This window comes from Archocentrus centrarchus, chromosome 16, assembly GCF_007364275.1.
Source record: "Archocentrus centrarchus isolate MPI-CPG fArcCen1 chromosome 16, fArcCen1, whole genome shotgun sequence".
Classification (NCBI taxonomy): domain Eukaryota; kingdom Metazoa; phylum Chordata; class Actinopteri; order Cichliformes; family Cichlidae; genus Archocentrus; species Archocentrus centrarchus.
Window position 1 is genome coordinate 15,707,408 of NC_044361.1, and position 17,590 is coordinate 15,724,997.

At 40.4% G+C, this 17,590-nt stretch overlaps 1 protein-coding gene across 2 annotated transcripts in view; it reads right to left on the reverse strand.

The window, feature by feature from the left end:
• The window catches only part of grb10b (growth factor receptor-bound protein 10b), a 69,928-nt gene that overhangs the window by 6,155 nt on the left and 46,183 nt on the right, over positions 1-17,590 (reverse strand). Inside the window, exons 1-4 of one of the 2 annotated variants that reach the window (XM_030749776.1) lie at positions 6,742-6,943; positions 4,966-5,122; positions 501-616; positions 18-92 (exon numbers count right to left, since the gene is read on the reverse strand). In XM_030749776.1, coding sequence (XP_030605636.1) covers positions 18-92; positions 501-616; positions 4,966-5,122; positions 6,742-6,786 — 393 coding nt within the window. In that variant the 5' untranslated portion in view covers positions 6,787-6,943. Of the gene's footprint in view, positions 1-17; positions 93-500; positions 617-4,965; positions 5,123-6,741; positions 6,944-17,590 lie in introns of those variants that run through there. The other variant, XM_030749775.1, reaches the window with a different exon arrangement.

The following is a 17,590-nucleotide window of genomic DNA, read 5'->3' on the forward strand; positions in this document are numbered from 1 at the left end:
GTGCGCACTCTGTGTACCTGAAGGAGCTGAGATGGTGGAATTGCATGATTGGTTTCCTGGCACCATGCAACCATGTGCTCTGGGAAAAATGTCTGTTGAAAGAAGGTGTTGAGAGAGGCACAGAATTACAGCAACTATGGTAATAATTATAGGGTCAAATTTTGTGACAGAAACAGAGGTGACTAATTTCATTAATGTAGGCCACTGTCATAATATTTCACACAAATATACACAAATTAAAGAGACACTTTGTCAAGGATCATGCTTGTTAAAGCAGCAGTGGTCCATAGTGTAAAGTAACTAACTGTTATTACATCAGTAATGCCTTTACTTTTTATGTGACTGAACTCCAAAGCATAAGAAAAAGCTATAAAACAGTAAAATATCCCAGGAGGCTTTGTTGACCCAGATCTGGTTTTTTACAGCCTCCAACACATTTCAACACGATGTCGTCAGGAGTGACATGGCAAGTCAAGAAATGTCTAAGGAAAAGTAATTACCAGGGGGTTTCTGAAGAATTCATATTTGGCATAGTTCTTCCTGAAGAGGAATCTACCATCGCTGTTCATGGAGGCCTGGACCTGAACCACCAGTTCATGGTCTTCTAGGCAACGCTCTAAGAGAAGACAGGAAAAGCCAAGCCAATTTTACAAGCTTAGCCAAAAATATCTTCAAGATTGCAGTTGCAACATTTCACATACACTACCACAGAAATTCGACCTGCATTTAATCACGGGAGAAAGATTAGTCATCAGCATTTCTTGTAAACCAGAAATGAAACTCAAATCAGTCAGTCTCAGTGGGGTACTTTCAGCTGCTCCCTTATTTCCCAAGGGGTCACCAGAGCGGATGTTTAATTTGGTGCAGATTTTACGCCAGATGCCCTTCCTGATGCAACCCTCCCACTTATTCGGACTTGGGCCCAGCATTAGGATTACAATAGCTTGTGACCACCCGAGTATGGGTTTGTGTCCACTTCCCGGTCTCGAACCTGGGATCTTTTGCAATGTCAGGCAAGCCACTACATAATGAAGCCACAAATCAATCTCAGTAGTTTGATCTAAATTAATAATTAAAAAAAACCACTGAAGCAGAATGAAGTTATCTCACCTGTTCTCAATGGATAAATCAAGCAACATTGTTTCAAATTGCTCAGCTAATCAACTATTTGTTGCAATGGAGTGCAATTGTCCAATCACCCATTTATTTTACCATTTCACACCCTACTCAAGGGATGCCCTGTAAACATTAACAACTGTAAAATAATAAGGTTTTTGATAATAACATATATATTACACAGAGTTGCACACATTTGACCTGAATCCTAAGGGATGGATGGATTTATATATATATATATATGAATAAAAACACACACACACTATATGATCACTGTTTTGTGCTCATCAATCCAGATGAAACCAGAGCCTTTCAATGCAACTAAATAAACAGTTAAATCTGGGATTCAAATTCCTTCAAGGACACACTTTTAGTTGAATCAGTTTCAGAGGTTCTGCCAATTCATATTTTCTGATTGTGATACTGGACTGAAACATGAGTCAGTCGGTTACAGCCTGCAAGTCCTGTCATGTCTTTAATAAAAGACATCCTGCCTTTTCAAGTGCATCTAATTAAATAGTGGGACTTACCAAACTTTTGCAATACCAGTAGACGCCAGATCATCTGGCACATCTTTTTCCATGTAAAAAGGAAAGATTGGCAGCAAACCTCTATCTCACATTATCATCTCATTTCATGCGTCCCCTCCCCCCCCACGGTCACAATCTCCACTCTGTCACGACTTGTCTTTTTCTTTCCACTTCATCCTGTCGCCTGTCTGATGAGTCACTCATGTTCGTGACCATGACTCACCCTGGCAGCCCTACCTCCCTGCCTGATAGTTGTTAACCTCTGCGAGCTGACTAGCAGAGGTCAGTGTTACTTATCTCAAAGGGCCATTCAGTAGCACAGCAAGAGCGGGCAGCAGGAATAGGCACCGTATTGTTCCAGACTCTCTGAAACTTCTATTCTCGTCTATCGTCCCAACTGCATGTGCACACATTAAGGATCACGTTCCGTGTGTGCAGACCTGACGCGCACACACGCTCACACGCACAGGCAAGGATCTCACATACTACTACAGTTCATTTTCACTACATGTAGGAACTATTTAATGGATATTCTGCATTGACAGGCAGCTCTTACAAAGCACACTCTATTAAATATCAGCAAACAGCTTCCAAACTGAGTTTGGGAAATTACAACATTCCATCAAATGACTATCTGCATTTACCACAAATGCAATTTTGGTTTTCTGGCCAGTCATTAAATATATAAACATGACTATTAAAACCAAAAATCAATACCTGATGGAGAATAAAAGTAAACACAAATGTAATTATGGCTTGTGACTGACAAGCAATTAACCACATCTGTCAACTACTCAAGAATACTGGTGAGAGCTACATATGCACAAACATCTCAGTGAATATGTTCTTATACACTGAATAAAAAACAGCACACAGAGGGATTATTTTGTTATACTATTTTTTTTTAAGCTCTCACACACAAACTGAGTGGAACACGCTTAACCTTTCAATTTCCACAAACTGCACGCTGCTCACATCTCACCGAAACCTCTAAACACTGAATATGCTAAGTAGTAATTCCAGACCTCAAAAGAATAGCGTTGCAGTACAGGTGTGCCAGAATAGAATAAAGGGCTCCCATCCAAAAAAATGATGTCACTCACAATAAGCCAGCTTAACTGTATTTGGCAGCGAGGTGCTGGCAGGAGTGATGGGAAACGTAAGCAGATCATGATGGATGGTGAAATATAAGGTTAGAGCTTTGGGACCTTTACTTGGAATAATGCAATCTATTCTCTCCAAGTTTCCTCACCTGACAACATTAACAGCCAGCACAAAAAACAAAATAAAATAAAATACTGACAAGTTGTCGGCTGACAGAGCAGAAATGAAATGTCTTTACATGTTTTTTTTTTTTTTAAACAGTGTTTCTGTCTACTGTGCATTTCACCAGACATGCAGCTCTATATAAAATTACACCCCCTTCTCTCCCACATCTGTTTAACTGTACAGACATGAGCAGAGAGCACAGGCTCAACTTGTCTACCATAAGTGCTTTATAATTGCCCTCTCCTCAGGGGGAGGTTGGATTTTTTTTTTTTTTTTTTTTAAACAGTCAGCTGGCCACAACTTTCCAAAGCCCCTCTCACGCTGCCAAGTCTAGCACAAAATCACCCCAACATAAATGTAAAGCTCCCAAACTTCTTAATGCAGCAACAAGTTAAAATAGAGTTGTTTCTTTTATTGCTACATTAGTAGTATGGTGCACTTGGTGGTATTCAAAACAGTTAATTGGCCTGATATTGTAGCTTTAGCAAGTGTCAAGTGAAGCGAGCCACACTGTTTTACCTTCACTCCACCTTCTCAAATACCTTCATCAGCGTTTTCCTCTAAATCCATGAAGAATATACTGTACTGTTACACCTGTCCCTATTAATGAACAGGAAAATAAAACGTGCTTAAACCCGTTACATCCCCATATGGTCCACATCTGGTGTAGCGAGAGCTTCTTTTTCAGGTGAGCAGAGTTGGTGGCATCTCCACTGCTGAACTAAATAACCTCTAACTTTAACCCGTTCCTCAGCATCACCTCTCCATCATTTTACACTAGTGGATCTAGTGGGAAAAGCAAATTTTCTCAGAATTGGAGTTTAGCCTTTACGCTGCTGCATCTGCTAAAGCATAACCACAATCATTAACTTCTCTCAATCTGTGGCTTCACATTGTGACCCCCCCCCTTCAGTATAAGCTCACATCACACATTTTATATAACAATATTTCCCAACAAGTAGATCAGGGCTCATAATGAGGGGTGGAAGTGTCCTGGATCCTTTGTCCATTCCCATAATGATGTCTTTTTTTTTTTTTTTAAATTTGGAGTCTCAAAACTATCTGACCTTAAATCAGTCTACCAGAGTTAAAAATATCAGGAGACCAAATACAACAGTCTAGGTTGCTTTCAGTATCCTCTGAATTAGTGTTAAAACTACATTCTCAACTATCAACAAACTAAAGTGCAGTAGTGCTCAAAAGAGCCTTGAGACATTGACTTTAATTTATGAGATGAGACCTAAAGGGGTTTTGACAGCTTCCCCAAAGAGAATATTGCTAAGCTTTAATAAGGGACCCTGGGAATAAATATCACCACTTATAACAGTATTAGTATATCTGCTTTATACCTGGATGAAATAATCTCAGTAAATCCATTTTTCAGTCTTCATTCTTCACACACCAAAGCTACAATATATAATATACACATATATGAACCATGCTTTTCCAGTGTGAAAATGACAGTGTTCAGTTTCTATTAAGCAAAATTTCAGGATTACTCATCACCCTCTACTCCACTATTTGTCAACTATCAGCAACTGTCTCAGTTGGACATTAGACACCCCCACCCCTCCTTTTGTCTGGTTATTTCTGAGCCATCTCAGATGTTTCTTCACTGATGAATCTTTAAGTTGTCATTGTCTCTACTGAATGTGAAAATAATTGATCTGTCAGTACTACAATAACCCTAATATCTGCTACTACAACAACAACAAAGCCACACAGTTGTGCTCGATAAGATCAATGGACTTTGCGGCTATGTGCATGCATATGCTGTATAGTATGCACGAGCACTCATGCTTGAATACATGCCTGGGTGAGAATCAGTGCCTCAAGTGTCTGTCCAAGCATGCGGGCATGCATGCATACATACATATCAATGCACCTGTAACTCAGTGACTGAATTGCAAGTGTCAGCCCACCCAAGAGCCCATGAGTTTCTGTGTGGGCAAATAATGTGTGAGTGCATGTTTGCGTGCATGCGTGTGTGTCTTCCTGCGCGCGCACACACGCACACACTGTTTCAGGCCTCTTGGGCTCTGCTCCTTACCTAGCCCTAGTAGTGGGTGGTGTTCAACAAGTGCCCAACTGTTGTCATCCACACAATGGCTTTTATAAACCAGGAGCTGGCACAGGTCCCTGGCTGTCATATTGGCTGGGATCTCCACAACTTTACCCATGCCGTCTTCACTGAAGATCTTCACAATCTGTGATGAGAAATTCAAGGTTTTGGTTTGAGTGAACAGCAATCATGTGATGGTAGTTTGATGAACTAAATAATAAAGAGTTATAAACAGAAACTTTTATAGTAACCCCACTGTGATTTTTACACCAATCCTTTTTGAAAACTCAAGTCTAATAGGTGGGTGAAGCCAGCAATTTTCCTCAATCACTGCAATACCATTTCTCATATAGCACCCTATGCACTATAGCATAGACAGGCTTGTAATTACGGCACACAATGGAAAAGAAGAGACACTCAAGACTGTACAGTAATTGTGGTGTTAGAAATAACAGACAAGCTTTCTTATAGCAACTTGTCAATGTAATACAGAAGCAAATATGCTGCAGTGTATAACAAGCATCTGCTTTTGTGAACACAGAGTCAGATTAAATGGGTGTATACTGAACTGCAGCACAAAAAGAAGCAAGCATAGGTTTAAGTAAAGAGATGACACTGAGCTTTCCGGCTTAACTTCATAAGCAAAATAGTTTTTGTAACTTTGTAACTGGTTGCTGTTGAATAGTTTACTTTCTTTAATAACATGTTTACACAGTAACATGTTGATAGTAGTAGATGTGTAACAAGTAAACTTGAGGACTGGAATATCGCAGTTCCATCTTCCTGTACCATGTTTGGAGATAGCTGAGGTCACAGATCAACCAAAACACTTCACTGCTGTGTGCATATTTTGTTTTGTTCACCCCCCCCCCCCCCCCCCCCCAAAAAAAAAAAAAATGCATGAACAAACAGTGCACTTGGAGAACTGGTACACCCCTGGATAATACTTAAACACATTTCACCACCGATCTGCCTGTATAATGTGCTATATATGCGGTATAGCAATAATGCATTAGGTGCTGAATAGCAAAAACCTGCCTCTAAGATCCCATCTGTGTGAGAGCCTACCATTACCATCCAGGCATCTAATATTAGCAGTTGTAGCAGTATAGCTATACTGCGGATAAGCTTTGTTTCACCACAAAATACAGGGACTTTGACAGTCATCTCTATTGTGATAAATTTTCTAAAATTTACTTCCAAGTGTACACAGTCTTCATTTCCCCCCTTAAAATAAATAAAAGGATTTCATGTGTTAACATTTACTGAATACATTTCTAGTGGTCCACGGAAACTAGAGCAACCTACTTAACCTACAGACAAATGCAGCCTTTAGCCTACACAGGAATCCAGCCTACTAAGCATCCACATGTATGCATGCTTCCCACATAATATCATGACAAAGAAATTCTGTTCTCTTCCTGAGCAAATACCCAGCTTATAGCATCACAGTTTGCACAAGCCAGGCCTAAGGGGACTCTTCCCATCAAAGATATTTAAGATGAAGTACAATGGAGCATATACCCCTTTTCTAGGGTGCTGATGTATTTGAATCTTTTTTTTTATTGCGCTGCTCATATCTTGAGAAAAAAAAAATTGTCTTCGGCCTTAACAGTATTTACACATTCCATTTCTTGCCTCGGGTTAAGCATGGACGTACTTCAAAGAGAAAAGGTCTTAAACTGTAAAAAAAAAAAAAAAAAAAAAAAAAAAAAGGGGGGGGGGGCAAAAGAGAAATGAGACACAGGAAGAGAGAGGTCTTACCTCCACGGCCCGCAATAGGCAGCAGTCCGGGGAACACGAAGGCATTTTCGGAGTGAATCGGCTCCCCAAACACTCACATACAAACACTCAATCCCATACGGTCAATAAGATAGAAAACCTCACTGTTCTGTCGCTCTGTGTCCTCCAGTAAGAAAGATACCAATTTGAATGGCAACAGCTGACAGTTGCAGTTGTGCTACCTGTCATATGGCTAGTCCTCAAGTCTATCTCTAGGCTGCAGAGTCTGTCAGAAAAAAAAAAAAAGGAAAGGAGAAGAAGAAAAAAAAAAAACTGTCTGTGTGACCTAAAGCCAGTATGTGTACAGCACACAGGACAGAGACACTGAAGCAGTCGGCGATCGGATGGCAGCAGGTACAGTACAGTGCTTCCAGTGCCGGTTGAGTCTGACAACTATCGTTCTGTCTCCCTCTCTCTCTCTCTCCTTCCCTCTCACTCCCCTTCACAAAGGGTTACAGCCTCAGCCATGGGCTCCGAGGCACACTGAATCAAACCACACGCTCACTAACCAATCATAAAGCTGCAGCGGGCTGATGTAATCATTCCCACACAGACCTAGGCACACAACACACACACACACACACACACACACACACACACACACTCCCTGCAAGGAACTCAAGTAGACACACATACGCACAGTCATGCACAAAACACAGCCAACTTTTTCAGACTTCTTGACGATCTGTGCTTAAGTTTCTTTTCAGAACTCGATGCAAGAAGGGGTACATTTCGAAAGGGTGTGGAGCAGTGAAGAGGACGATAATAAAAGGAAGGAGCAAGAAAGTTTATCTTCATTGCATTGCTTGTCTCCAAAATGTTCTTAGGTTTTTAAGTAAAGGTTTGTAGGTGTGTTTTTTTTCGTTCTTTTGTGCTCACCTTCCCTGCATTTCCTCCCTTTGTGTGGCTTAACTTTTAACTGCCTGGTCATATCACTCTGCCACTTACAGCAGTAACAAGACTCATTACAGTGCAAATGAAATGAAACAGACCTGGGGTGGCACTTGAGCACTCCAACCACCTACGTCTCCCCTAGTGGCTAGCTTTGTGCCAACATTCTTCCTCTCTAAAGAACAAGAAAAGCTAAATACATTTGCACACACGCACGCACGCACACACCTAACACTCCTTTCAACTCTGATATTCAATATAGCATCAGACGGACAAAAGCTCTGACACACCCCGTCTGGGAAAGACAAGAGGAGCTTTACCTTGTACTTGATTACTTTTTTCTGGGAAAAGCAGGATGTGTGCGCTTATGCATGTGTGGGTGAGGTGTGATGAAAAAATGAGCACAGTTCCTCGGAAGAGAGGAGGAAACGGTGGTAAAGTGGTAGCGGGAAACTTTGAGGAGGGAGAGGGAAAGAGTAAGGCCAGGAGGGAGGAGAGAGAGAGTGAGCGAGAAGTGTATGATTGCACATGCACAGAGGCACGTATGTGGGAGTGTGTGTGGGATAGGGAGAAAGAGACAGACGGATGTGAGATGTGAAGGAAAATGAGTGGGAAGCAGAGGGAAGTGAGAAAGAGAAAGACTGTCTGGTGACACGCTGCAGCAGAATGTGTACTATGAAAGCTCTCCATTGTTAACTGTCTCTAGTCTGCACAGCTGTCTTTCCCACACATCCCCTCTCTGTCACTGCGTTCACACTCAGAGACCAAGACCCACCCCGTGTCTACGTCACAGTTTGCTGGCAAAAGAGGAAAGTCCCAGGAAGACTTGCACGCATCACACGGGGAAAAATAATGTTTTGGGACCTATTTAATGTAACTGTTTAGCACTGCTTTGCAGTTTTCAACCTGAATGCATGTGAACACAGTCAGTCCCTTGCATATTGAGGCTGGGAGATTCCACAGAAATACTGACTACTGGCGATTGGACGAGTCAATTTGTTGGTTGTTTTTTTGAGGGGAGATTATTTTGCATGAGTTTTGTCCTTTTATTTTGCAAACTTAGAGCTTTGCCTCCTGTGTACCCTGATCAGTTAATGGCATGGTATCATCACTTTTCTTAATTTAGAGACTTTGAGGTGCCCACCTGTTTTATCAAGATCACTCTGCATGGCAGTTTTGTCCAGTTGAAACCCATGCATGGAGGCTTGGGGTACTGTGGTACACCCACACACACATATGAAATTTTTAAACATGATGTTAAATTACATGGTCATATACAATGTCACAGTAATTTGGGGGTTTTGATTTTTTTGAGCTGTTCTTTTTTTTCTAAGGTGGAATGATTGTACAGCATATGTTAAAAAGAAGATTTTAGGATTTTCTCTAATCCACACAGGGTCAAAAATACACATTGGGTTCAAATATATCCATACACACCCACTAACACTTGGTTAACTGTCCCTTAGCAAGTATGGTAGCTGTCATCAAGCTTCTGGCATAATTCTGGCTGATGTATAACCACTCTTATTGGCAGAATGGGCAGAGTTCATTTAAATTGGTTGGCTCCCCGGCAGAAACCCAGCTTCACATTGGATTGAGCAACACTCAGAACAATGGGAAAGTCCAAGGAACTCAGTAAAAATTTGACACCTCTGAAAAAAAAAGACCCAAACGGTCACCCTCACAAATCCTTCTGATGCTGGCAAAGAGAAACTACCAGTTGCAGGCATGCTCAGTCATGATCACTCAAAGTTAATAGACCTTGGCATCATCAAGTTAAGACACTGCAGCACCACTTATTAAAAGATTTAAGTGAGTGTATGTATGTATTTGACCATGTGTGTATATTTTTGACCCTGTGTGGGTTACAGAAAAATCTCTAAATACTAAAGTCAAACTTCAGCACCCAATTCTTGTTTTTTAAGTCATTAAAGATGTATGCTGTACAATCATTCCACGATGAGTGTATGTAAACTTCGACTGACCACAGCTGTAATTATAACATATGCACGCGCAAGTTAGATCCATTAAAAGTTACAAAATCTAAGAGCACTGCAACATGGTTTATATGAGCATAAAGACCAATGATGAAGAAGAATCTAACAGTGGATAAACTAGTAAAGTGATAACTAGCACCTGGAAGAGCAGCATGAATTATTGGAAAAGCACCTCCTTGTCACTTTGTTTTTTAAAAAAAAAAAAAAACACCACATGAACATGTTTCACTGTGACCGGCTATTTTAAACAGTCAGATGAAACCAATCAGCTGGGAGAGTGCAGAACATTAGTTTGACCTGAAGTAACTGTGTTAATTTTTCATTGCCTTCACAGGGAGGGAAAAACTTAAAAATAAAAAATCTAAAACAAACAAACAAAAAAACCACTCTAAAACTGCACAATAGGAAGGGGGAGGAAAGAAAGCATTCAGAGCAGAGTAGGGGCCTCTCTGATGACTCAGGTCTGATATCTGCCCTGTGATGTAATCCCCTAAGGAGAGACTGAAAGCTTCTGGCAACACACATACACAATCCATCAGACACACCGGCACCCAGATGTGTTCATACACACATACCCACGTTACTTAGCCGAAATACAATTGTACATTTTCTACTGTACATTTTTTTTTTTATCTTACTAGTTTCTGCACAAACATACAGGCACAATCCTCTGAAGACAGAGCTATACACAAATTAGGCAAGTACAGTTGGGTCAAAGCGAAACTGTATGTACACAAACATGTGTGTGCATGCCCTGCAGCCTACACGCATCCACGCATCAATCTCTGAGAACTGGCTGCTGCTCTATAAATAGTTCCACTGGTATTACGTACACATTACAAGCTATTACATCAGACAGGAGTTACTAAAGACTATTAGCCATTTGGCATACAAGCCTGCACACACATTAAGATCCAACACATACAGGCAGTTATGTGAGAACAAAACAAAAGAAAAAGCAGGCAAGCTGGATAACAGCTGTGCTAGTGAGACCAGTCAGTGTTCATAAAACAGTAGGGGTGGAAAGCATCATGGAAAAGAAAAAAGATAAAAAAAAATAAAAAATTTTTTTTTTTTTTTTTTAAGACCTGCTCTCCGATGTCTAGTCATATATTCATAACTCAACCCTGACAGCAGCTCCCATGTTGATTCTTCCTGGAATTGCGAAGCAAGAAGGAATTCTTTTTGTCCTAACACAAACAGGGACTTTCTTGCCCTGAGAGAAGCCTTCAGGGCTCTGTACCATTATGACTCATCTTAACCCAAACCTCAGCCTTTAAATGAACCTTGGCCATCTATAACCTCAAATGGGCAAGTTTTTTTGGTAGTAGTATACACAATATCTCAAACCAAAAAAATAAAATAAATAAAAAAATATATAAAAACATTTGCCTATTGTATTCCTGTAGAGCTCACACAATATAGTCTGAAATAGCTGTGATTCATTAATTTTGGATTTGGGGGATTAGGTACATTATACTAATGCAGCTTTTCCATATCTTCACAGGTTTATTGCATACTTGTCGTCTAAGCTGTTTACAGAAATCTTGCTTATAGGTCAGGTCAACTTCAAAACAACTTGCAGTGGCCTTTCCCTCTGAGGACAAGTGGACAAAAACTATGCCAGCAAAGGGTCAAGGGTTCAGGTTTCTCTTTTAATTGCCACCCGTCTGTATAACTACCATCGCTGTTTTACAAAACCCCTTCATGTTGCCAGAGAAGAACTGTAGCCATTGATAGGCTGATTTGGCTCACACGACCCACCCAAGTTCCATATTCCCGCTAACAAGTACGCTTTATAAAGCCCCCTTGACTGTAATGCGGTGCTGTGTGTGGTCCGGGGTGCCCCTAGAAACTGATGTCCGGATGATGAGATGGAGGCACAAAAACCTGAATGGGCCTGGGACAACTGTCCATCCCTGGTCAGTGCCTGTAGTCAGCATGAGTGGGAGGCATTAGCCAAACTCTGCTGACTCATGAGGAAGGGATAGTGAGGGGTCCCTTGTCATCCAATTACTGCATCAAATTAAGACCCAAGATATAAAAGGGCCTATCAGGCTTGGTGAAGCCTGGAAGGAGGGGGAAAAAAAGGTTTAGTGGACAAGGGACAGATCAGGAATAAAGAGGATGGAAGGGGAGGAGACAGAGGAATGATGTATAGAGAGAAGAAAAGGAGGAAAAAGTGCACAGTGACAATACACAGTCAAGTACAGTGGCAGGCTGCCATCTCTGCCACTGTGCAGCCACACAGAAGACTATACACTCTATATTGGGCAGTTAGTTAGCCCACAGAGCCTGCTCTGTCTGTAAACAATGGAGTTTTAACACCCACTCAGACTCACACAGTTAAAGCTCGGAAGGTTTTGGAACTGAGCTGAGTCAAATTTAATTAGCAACGCAGGTCATGTAGCACAAATTTAGGTCAGACATTTGGACAAGAAACAAATAATATTTAACAGGTGTCACAGTAGCTTAATATTCAGAATATGAAGGTAGAGGAAAGGTACACTGTTAAAAAAAAAAAAAAGAATTTCAGTTATTTTAACTGGAATGTTGGGGTCTACAGTGCTTTTAAAGTGAGTTATTTAGACTTTATTAGTTGTGTCAAAGTCATATTTGAGTTTATTAGTAGATTACAAAACCAGCTTAGTTAAATTAACTGGATAAAAACGTTTAGTAAAATTGCAATTACTATAAGTCGACTGTTACAATCTTGTTCCTCTCAAACTAAACTGTTCTTTTCTAAAAGGAAAACTTGCAGCCCCACTGGTTAATGCATTTCTTTTAAACCACAGTCATTACAGAGAGACACATTAATATGAGTTTACAGGAGTGTCAACTTACATCAATAAACCTTGGTCATGGTAAGAGAAGCAATTACGTGACTGTATAAATTAACTTTTATGTATTAAAAGACAAAGAGTGAGTTTAACTGTTTTGTGTAAACTATAAAACTTGTGGAAAGCTAGCTGTTACACTAGTTTTGTTTCTCATAAACTTAAACAAGCTGAGTAAACAACTGTTCATTCATTCAGTAAGTGGTACAAAAGTCTCCAGTTATTTTGTGTACACCTGCTTATATGCAAAATATCCTGATGCCAGAAAGAGCTAGTAAACATAATTTCCTGTAGTTTGCATTAAAAGAAAAAAAAAAAAAAAGTACCCAGTAGCCTATTATCCCATAATTTACAAACATTTTGTTTGAATTTTAATGGCATACCATTAAGAATTGGTTGAACGTGGACAGTGCACGGCAGCACACTTTGTAAAGGCCATCCAGACAGGAGTATATGATGCAAAAACAGTGTCTCCCCTATTTACTACTGTGACACCTGCTGAGAAACACCCCGCATGGAGCCAATATTTTACCAACAGGATTAAAAGTGGAGTGAATGCCTAATGGTGCACCAGGGCTGATTGCCATCAAACCCTGGGGAGCAAATGTGCTTTCAGACCACTGCTGATTGGAGCCACTGTCCAATTACAGCGGGAGGGGCAATAAGGGGGCAGGGGAAATGTAAGTGGGTTAACAAAGGGTGACATCATTTGCATGATTTTGGCAATAAACTGGGAAATGGTCCACTGTTTGTATGGCAAGCAGTGGCAGTGTTGAACTGTGGCCTTGGGCAAAGTTTAAATTACCAGCTGACATGAGAGCATACATTCAATGACTTTTATGCAAACTTTCACATCACTACAATGAGCAAAAGCAACAACGCTATCGTGATAATTGTGTGATCAAAATACTGAGCATATAATAAATAAAAATATATAATAATATAATAAAAGTAATAGAGGTTTTTTAAAAAATGGCAAAAGAATATTACAGTGCAAAGAGAAAGTAGCTACAGGTCTCTGCAGCATGACTGTTTACAAAAAACAAAAAAGAAACGACTATTAGCATCACAGGCAAGTACAATCTTTTCCCATTCAGGGGGAATCACAGCATGTGTCTCAGTTCTGTACAAACTGTCCTCAATAATGGGAGATTTCTCTTGAGATGTCAAGATCACAGTGTCTGTGTGTCACATTCTCTCTCCCTCTCTCTGCTGACACAATTCCCATTGCCAGCTTTTTGAATCGGGCACTCGTCTGTTAAATTTTCTTGGATGGGAGTCTTTTAGTAATGAAAAAAATAAAAGCTGTCAAGTCTGAAGGCTGGTTGGGTTCCTTTTTTTGTCACCCCCCCCCAACACTTCTCTTTTTGTTGCTGTTGGAAAATGTTAAAAATTTTGACTTCTTTTCTTTTCTGTACCCTCTTTTTGCTCAAGCTCTCCCCTTGATTTGGAAATCATTTGTCAAAATCCAAATAGTTTGTTGCAATCTAGGAAGACAAACTTTTCATTTACACTAAATGCATTATATAGCAACAAACTAAACTAATAAAATGTCTGCGTAATAACTAACTGAAAAAAAAAAACCCTTTTACAACAGTACTTATTAAATATCCATTCTAGCAGCTTTTAATTTCTCCCTCTCTCCCCTCACTCCTGTCGCTTCTCTCCTTGTCGCCTTTTCAGAGCAGGCGTTTCTGAAATCTGAGCTGTCCTACTTTCCCCAGTCAGAGACAGAGAGAGACACACAGAGAGAGAGAGAGAGAGAAAGAGAGACACAGAGAGAGAGAGAGAGAGACACACACACAGAGAGGCACAGAGAGAGAGAGAGAGAGAGAGAGAGAAAGAGAGACACAGAGAGAGAGAGAGAGAGAGACACACAGAGAGGCACAGAGAGAGAGAGAGAGAAAGAGAGACACAGAGAGAGAGAGCGAGCGAGAGAGAGAACAGGGGAAGGCTAAGAGAGGGAAATGCAGTCTCCATGACCTACATGAGTCCAACAGCTCTGTTCAGCTTCAGCCAGATGAAATGCCTACAGGCAGCAGCACATAGCGGTCTTTGTGCAATGCATGGATATAAACAAACTGAGACACATGTGTATACATACACCTGTACAGAGCCCTGTATTGACATATAGAGGGGTGTGCATGAAAGAGAAAAAACACTGAAAACCTTGTGTTTAAAAAAAAAGGCCTCATGATATGAAAATACCAAGTTACGCTTCATACACTATATGTCAAACAGTTTTATCATAAACTGCTAAGTTAAAGAATTTTCACACAAACATTTGACACTGACAATCTCACAGAGTGAGAAACCGGACAGAAAGCAAACACTACTAAAGATTCCCATTAGTTGCAGGAGTAATGGGATCTTGCCCTTTTAGCTGGGAGAAGTATGGCTTCTAATCTTACACTGCTTCTGGGACAAGGAGTGAAGGATGGACCCTTAAAGGTGCGTCATCCTCCAGTGCCTGGGTGGTCTCACTATGGTCCCATTAAAAGACAATTATTTAGTTAAAAATTAATATTGGACGAAAGTAAGGACAATTCGATATCATATGTAGGGCTTGTGGCTTCCTTCCATACCCCAAGGAATGATCTTAATCCCGCCCCAAAAAATACCCACTAAATCCATCACTAAAACTTTGACTTTGATGAAAGAGTAGCAATGCTGGGATGAAATGGGATCAGTATTTACTTGACAGTCTGTACTGGTTTAGTGATGGTCTAGCTTCAGTTTTTTTTTTTTTTTGCATTCTTGGCCACAGCGGCATTTGTCTACAGTGGAGAGTGACAGGAAATGGGGGAAAGATACGGGGGAAGACACGCGGGCAAATTGGCGACGGGCCGGGACGCGAACCCGCGCCGCCCACACCGCAACGCGGCATGTGTATGTGGTCGTCGGCTTCACCACTAAGCCACCCAGGCGCCCTAGCTTCAGTCTTACTAAAGAATGAACATGTTCTTGCTTGGTTTCCTTTGAACTTCTAAATAAGAGTACTTAATAAAAAAAAAAGTATACAATAAAGATTTAACAGGAGATTTGAGATCAAGTGTTTTAATACTTCAATCACAATGTGTACTGTGGGTCTGACTACAGTTTTTAAATACAGTTCTAAATACATTTTTTTTGCACCATAACTAATGGATTTTTTTTTTAATAAAATTTTTGCTAAACTTTATTAGGTTTCAAAACTACGTAATGTGTTCCCACTGTTGCATATTTCAGCATTAAATTGTACTTTTTTCTTTTAGCTAAAATGGTTTCCTGGTGCTTGTACATAATTTAGTAGTTAAACTGTTTTAATGCATGAAGTATAAACCAATTGTGTTTGCACTGAGGCAAACCCACAGTCCAGGTTCATGTCTGTGTTCACAGTACGCCTACTTATGCCGTGTTTCCATTAGTACCTACTCAGCACGGCTCAACGCAGTTTGTAGGCTTTTCCATTTGGTCCTGGTACAGTACCAACTCAGCCGGGGTTCCAAGCGCTCCGAAAATGTGACATCAAAGAACAGCATGCAACTGATTGGCCAGGGATTGTTGTCACTATCTGAGCCATGAGTGTGACTCCTTCACCAGAATCAACTGCGCCATTTTTTAAAACCCAACAGCAAGAAAATTTAGGCACACAAACCACTGGAAGGCTCGGTTGAATGCCTAGACCGACTGTTTGCAGCAGTAGTTTTGCAACAAGTGAGCCATCTGAAACGTGCACACAGCATACATATTTTAATACTTAGCAATGATAACCTTCATCCATTAAAACACTGTAGCTTCAGTCAGGCAAGCTAATCGGTCACATACAAATTACAAATTGAGTCACATACAAATTACGTCAAGAGATTACTGCCTGCGTTGCTCTACTGACTCCACTCACACTGAGGTGGTACTCAATTGTAATGGAAACAAAACAAGACCGTGTCGAGTTGAGTCGACCCGTGCTGAGTAGGTACTAGTGGAAATGCGACATTGTATTCAAGCTTCACAGTACTGTGCAAAGGTCTTGAGCCACCCCTTGTTTCTGGGAAATTGGTGCAGGGATTTACTGAAACATGTCCAAACATACATGGAAATACAGCATATAATGTATATACAGCATACAACGCCAAAACTGAATTTGTACAGTTCTAACAAGCCTGAAAGCTAACATTTGCTATGACCACCTTTATTCTTCCCTCTTAGGCAGCTTTCTTGCCATTTCTTCAAGCAGTCTTCAGGAATAGTTCTCCAGGCTTCTTAAAGGACATTCAAAGCTGCTCTTTGGATGTTGGCTGCCTTTTGTTCCATTCTCTATTGATGATCCCACACTGCTTCAATAATGCTGAAGCAGATTTGGATTCATCACTCCTTGTGTAACTTGGCATACCTCAGCCTTTTCTTTTCCTTAAGAATGGCTTCTTGACAGCCACCCTTCCACTGAGACCATTTCTGATGAGGCTTCAGTGAACAGCAGCTGTATCAAAGTGCCAGATGCATCTCTCAGGTCCTGTGCCAGGTCTTTGCTGGATTTTGTGATTGCTAGGAACAAAGTGCCTAAAGATACAATTTAAAATTTGTCTGTTATGTGTAGACAACACTGGTTCATCCCTTGAGTTAAGTGAGTTGAATGATTGCGTTGAATGATTCATAGATCAGCGTTAATTGGCTTAAGGCCTGGACTGGCCTGAAAATGAGTGAAAAAGCAGCCAATGTCCAAAGAAAAACTTTGAAAGACCTTCAGAAGGCCTGGAGAACTATTTATTATTTTTTTTTTTTTAAAAAGCAAAAGTAGCTGAAGACTTGTGAAAGGCCGGGGTTATTATGCAACACAAGCAGTTTGGTTTGCTGCTACATTGTTAGCAGTGAGCGTTATCTGCAGGTGGCAATGATGCCAACTTTTTTTTTTTATTATTAAATTAGTTTTTGTAAAATTTAGAAAATATCAGGACAATTCAAGATTATTTCATAACATTTACACACTTCCAAAAATTAAGTTCCTCTCAGGTCTTTATTTTAGTGAGACTTTTTATTTTGTAAGTATTTCCCTAAATACTACTGCACAAGCTGTACGATGTTGCTCTGTTCCCAGTGCCAATTTTAAAGTCTTATTTGTACTCAGACTAA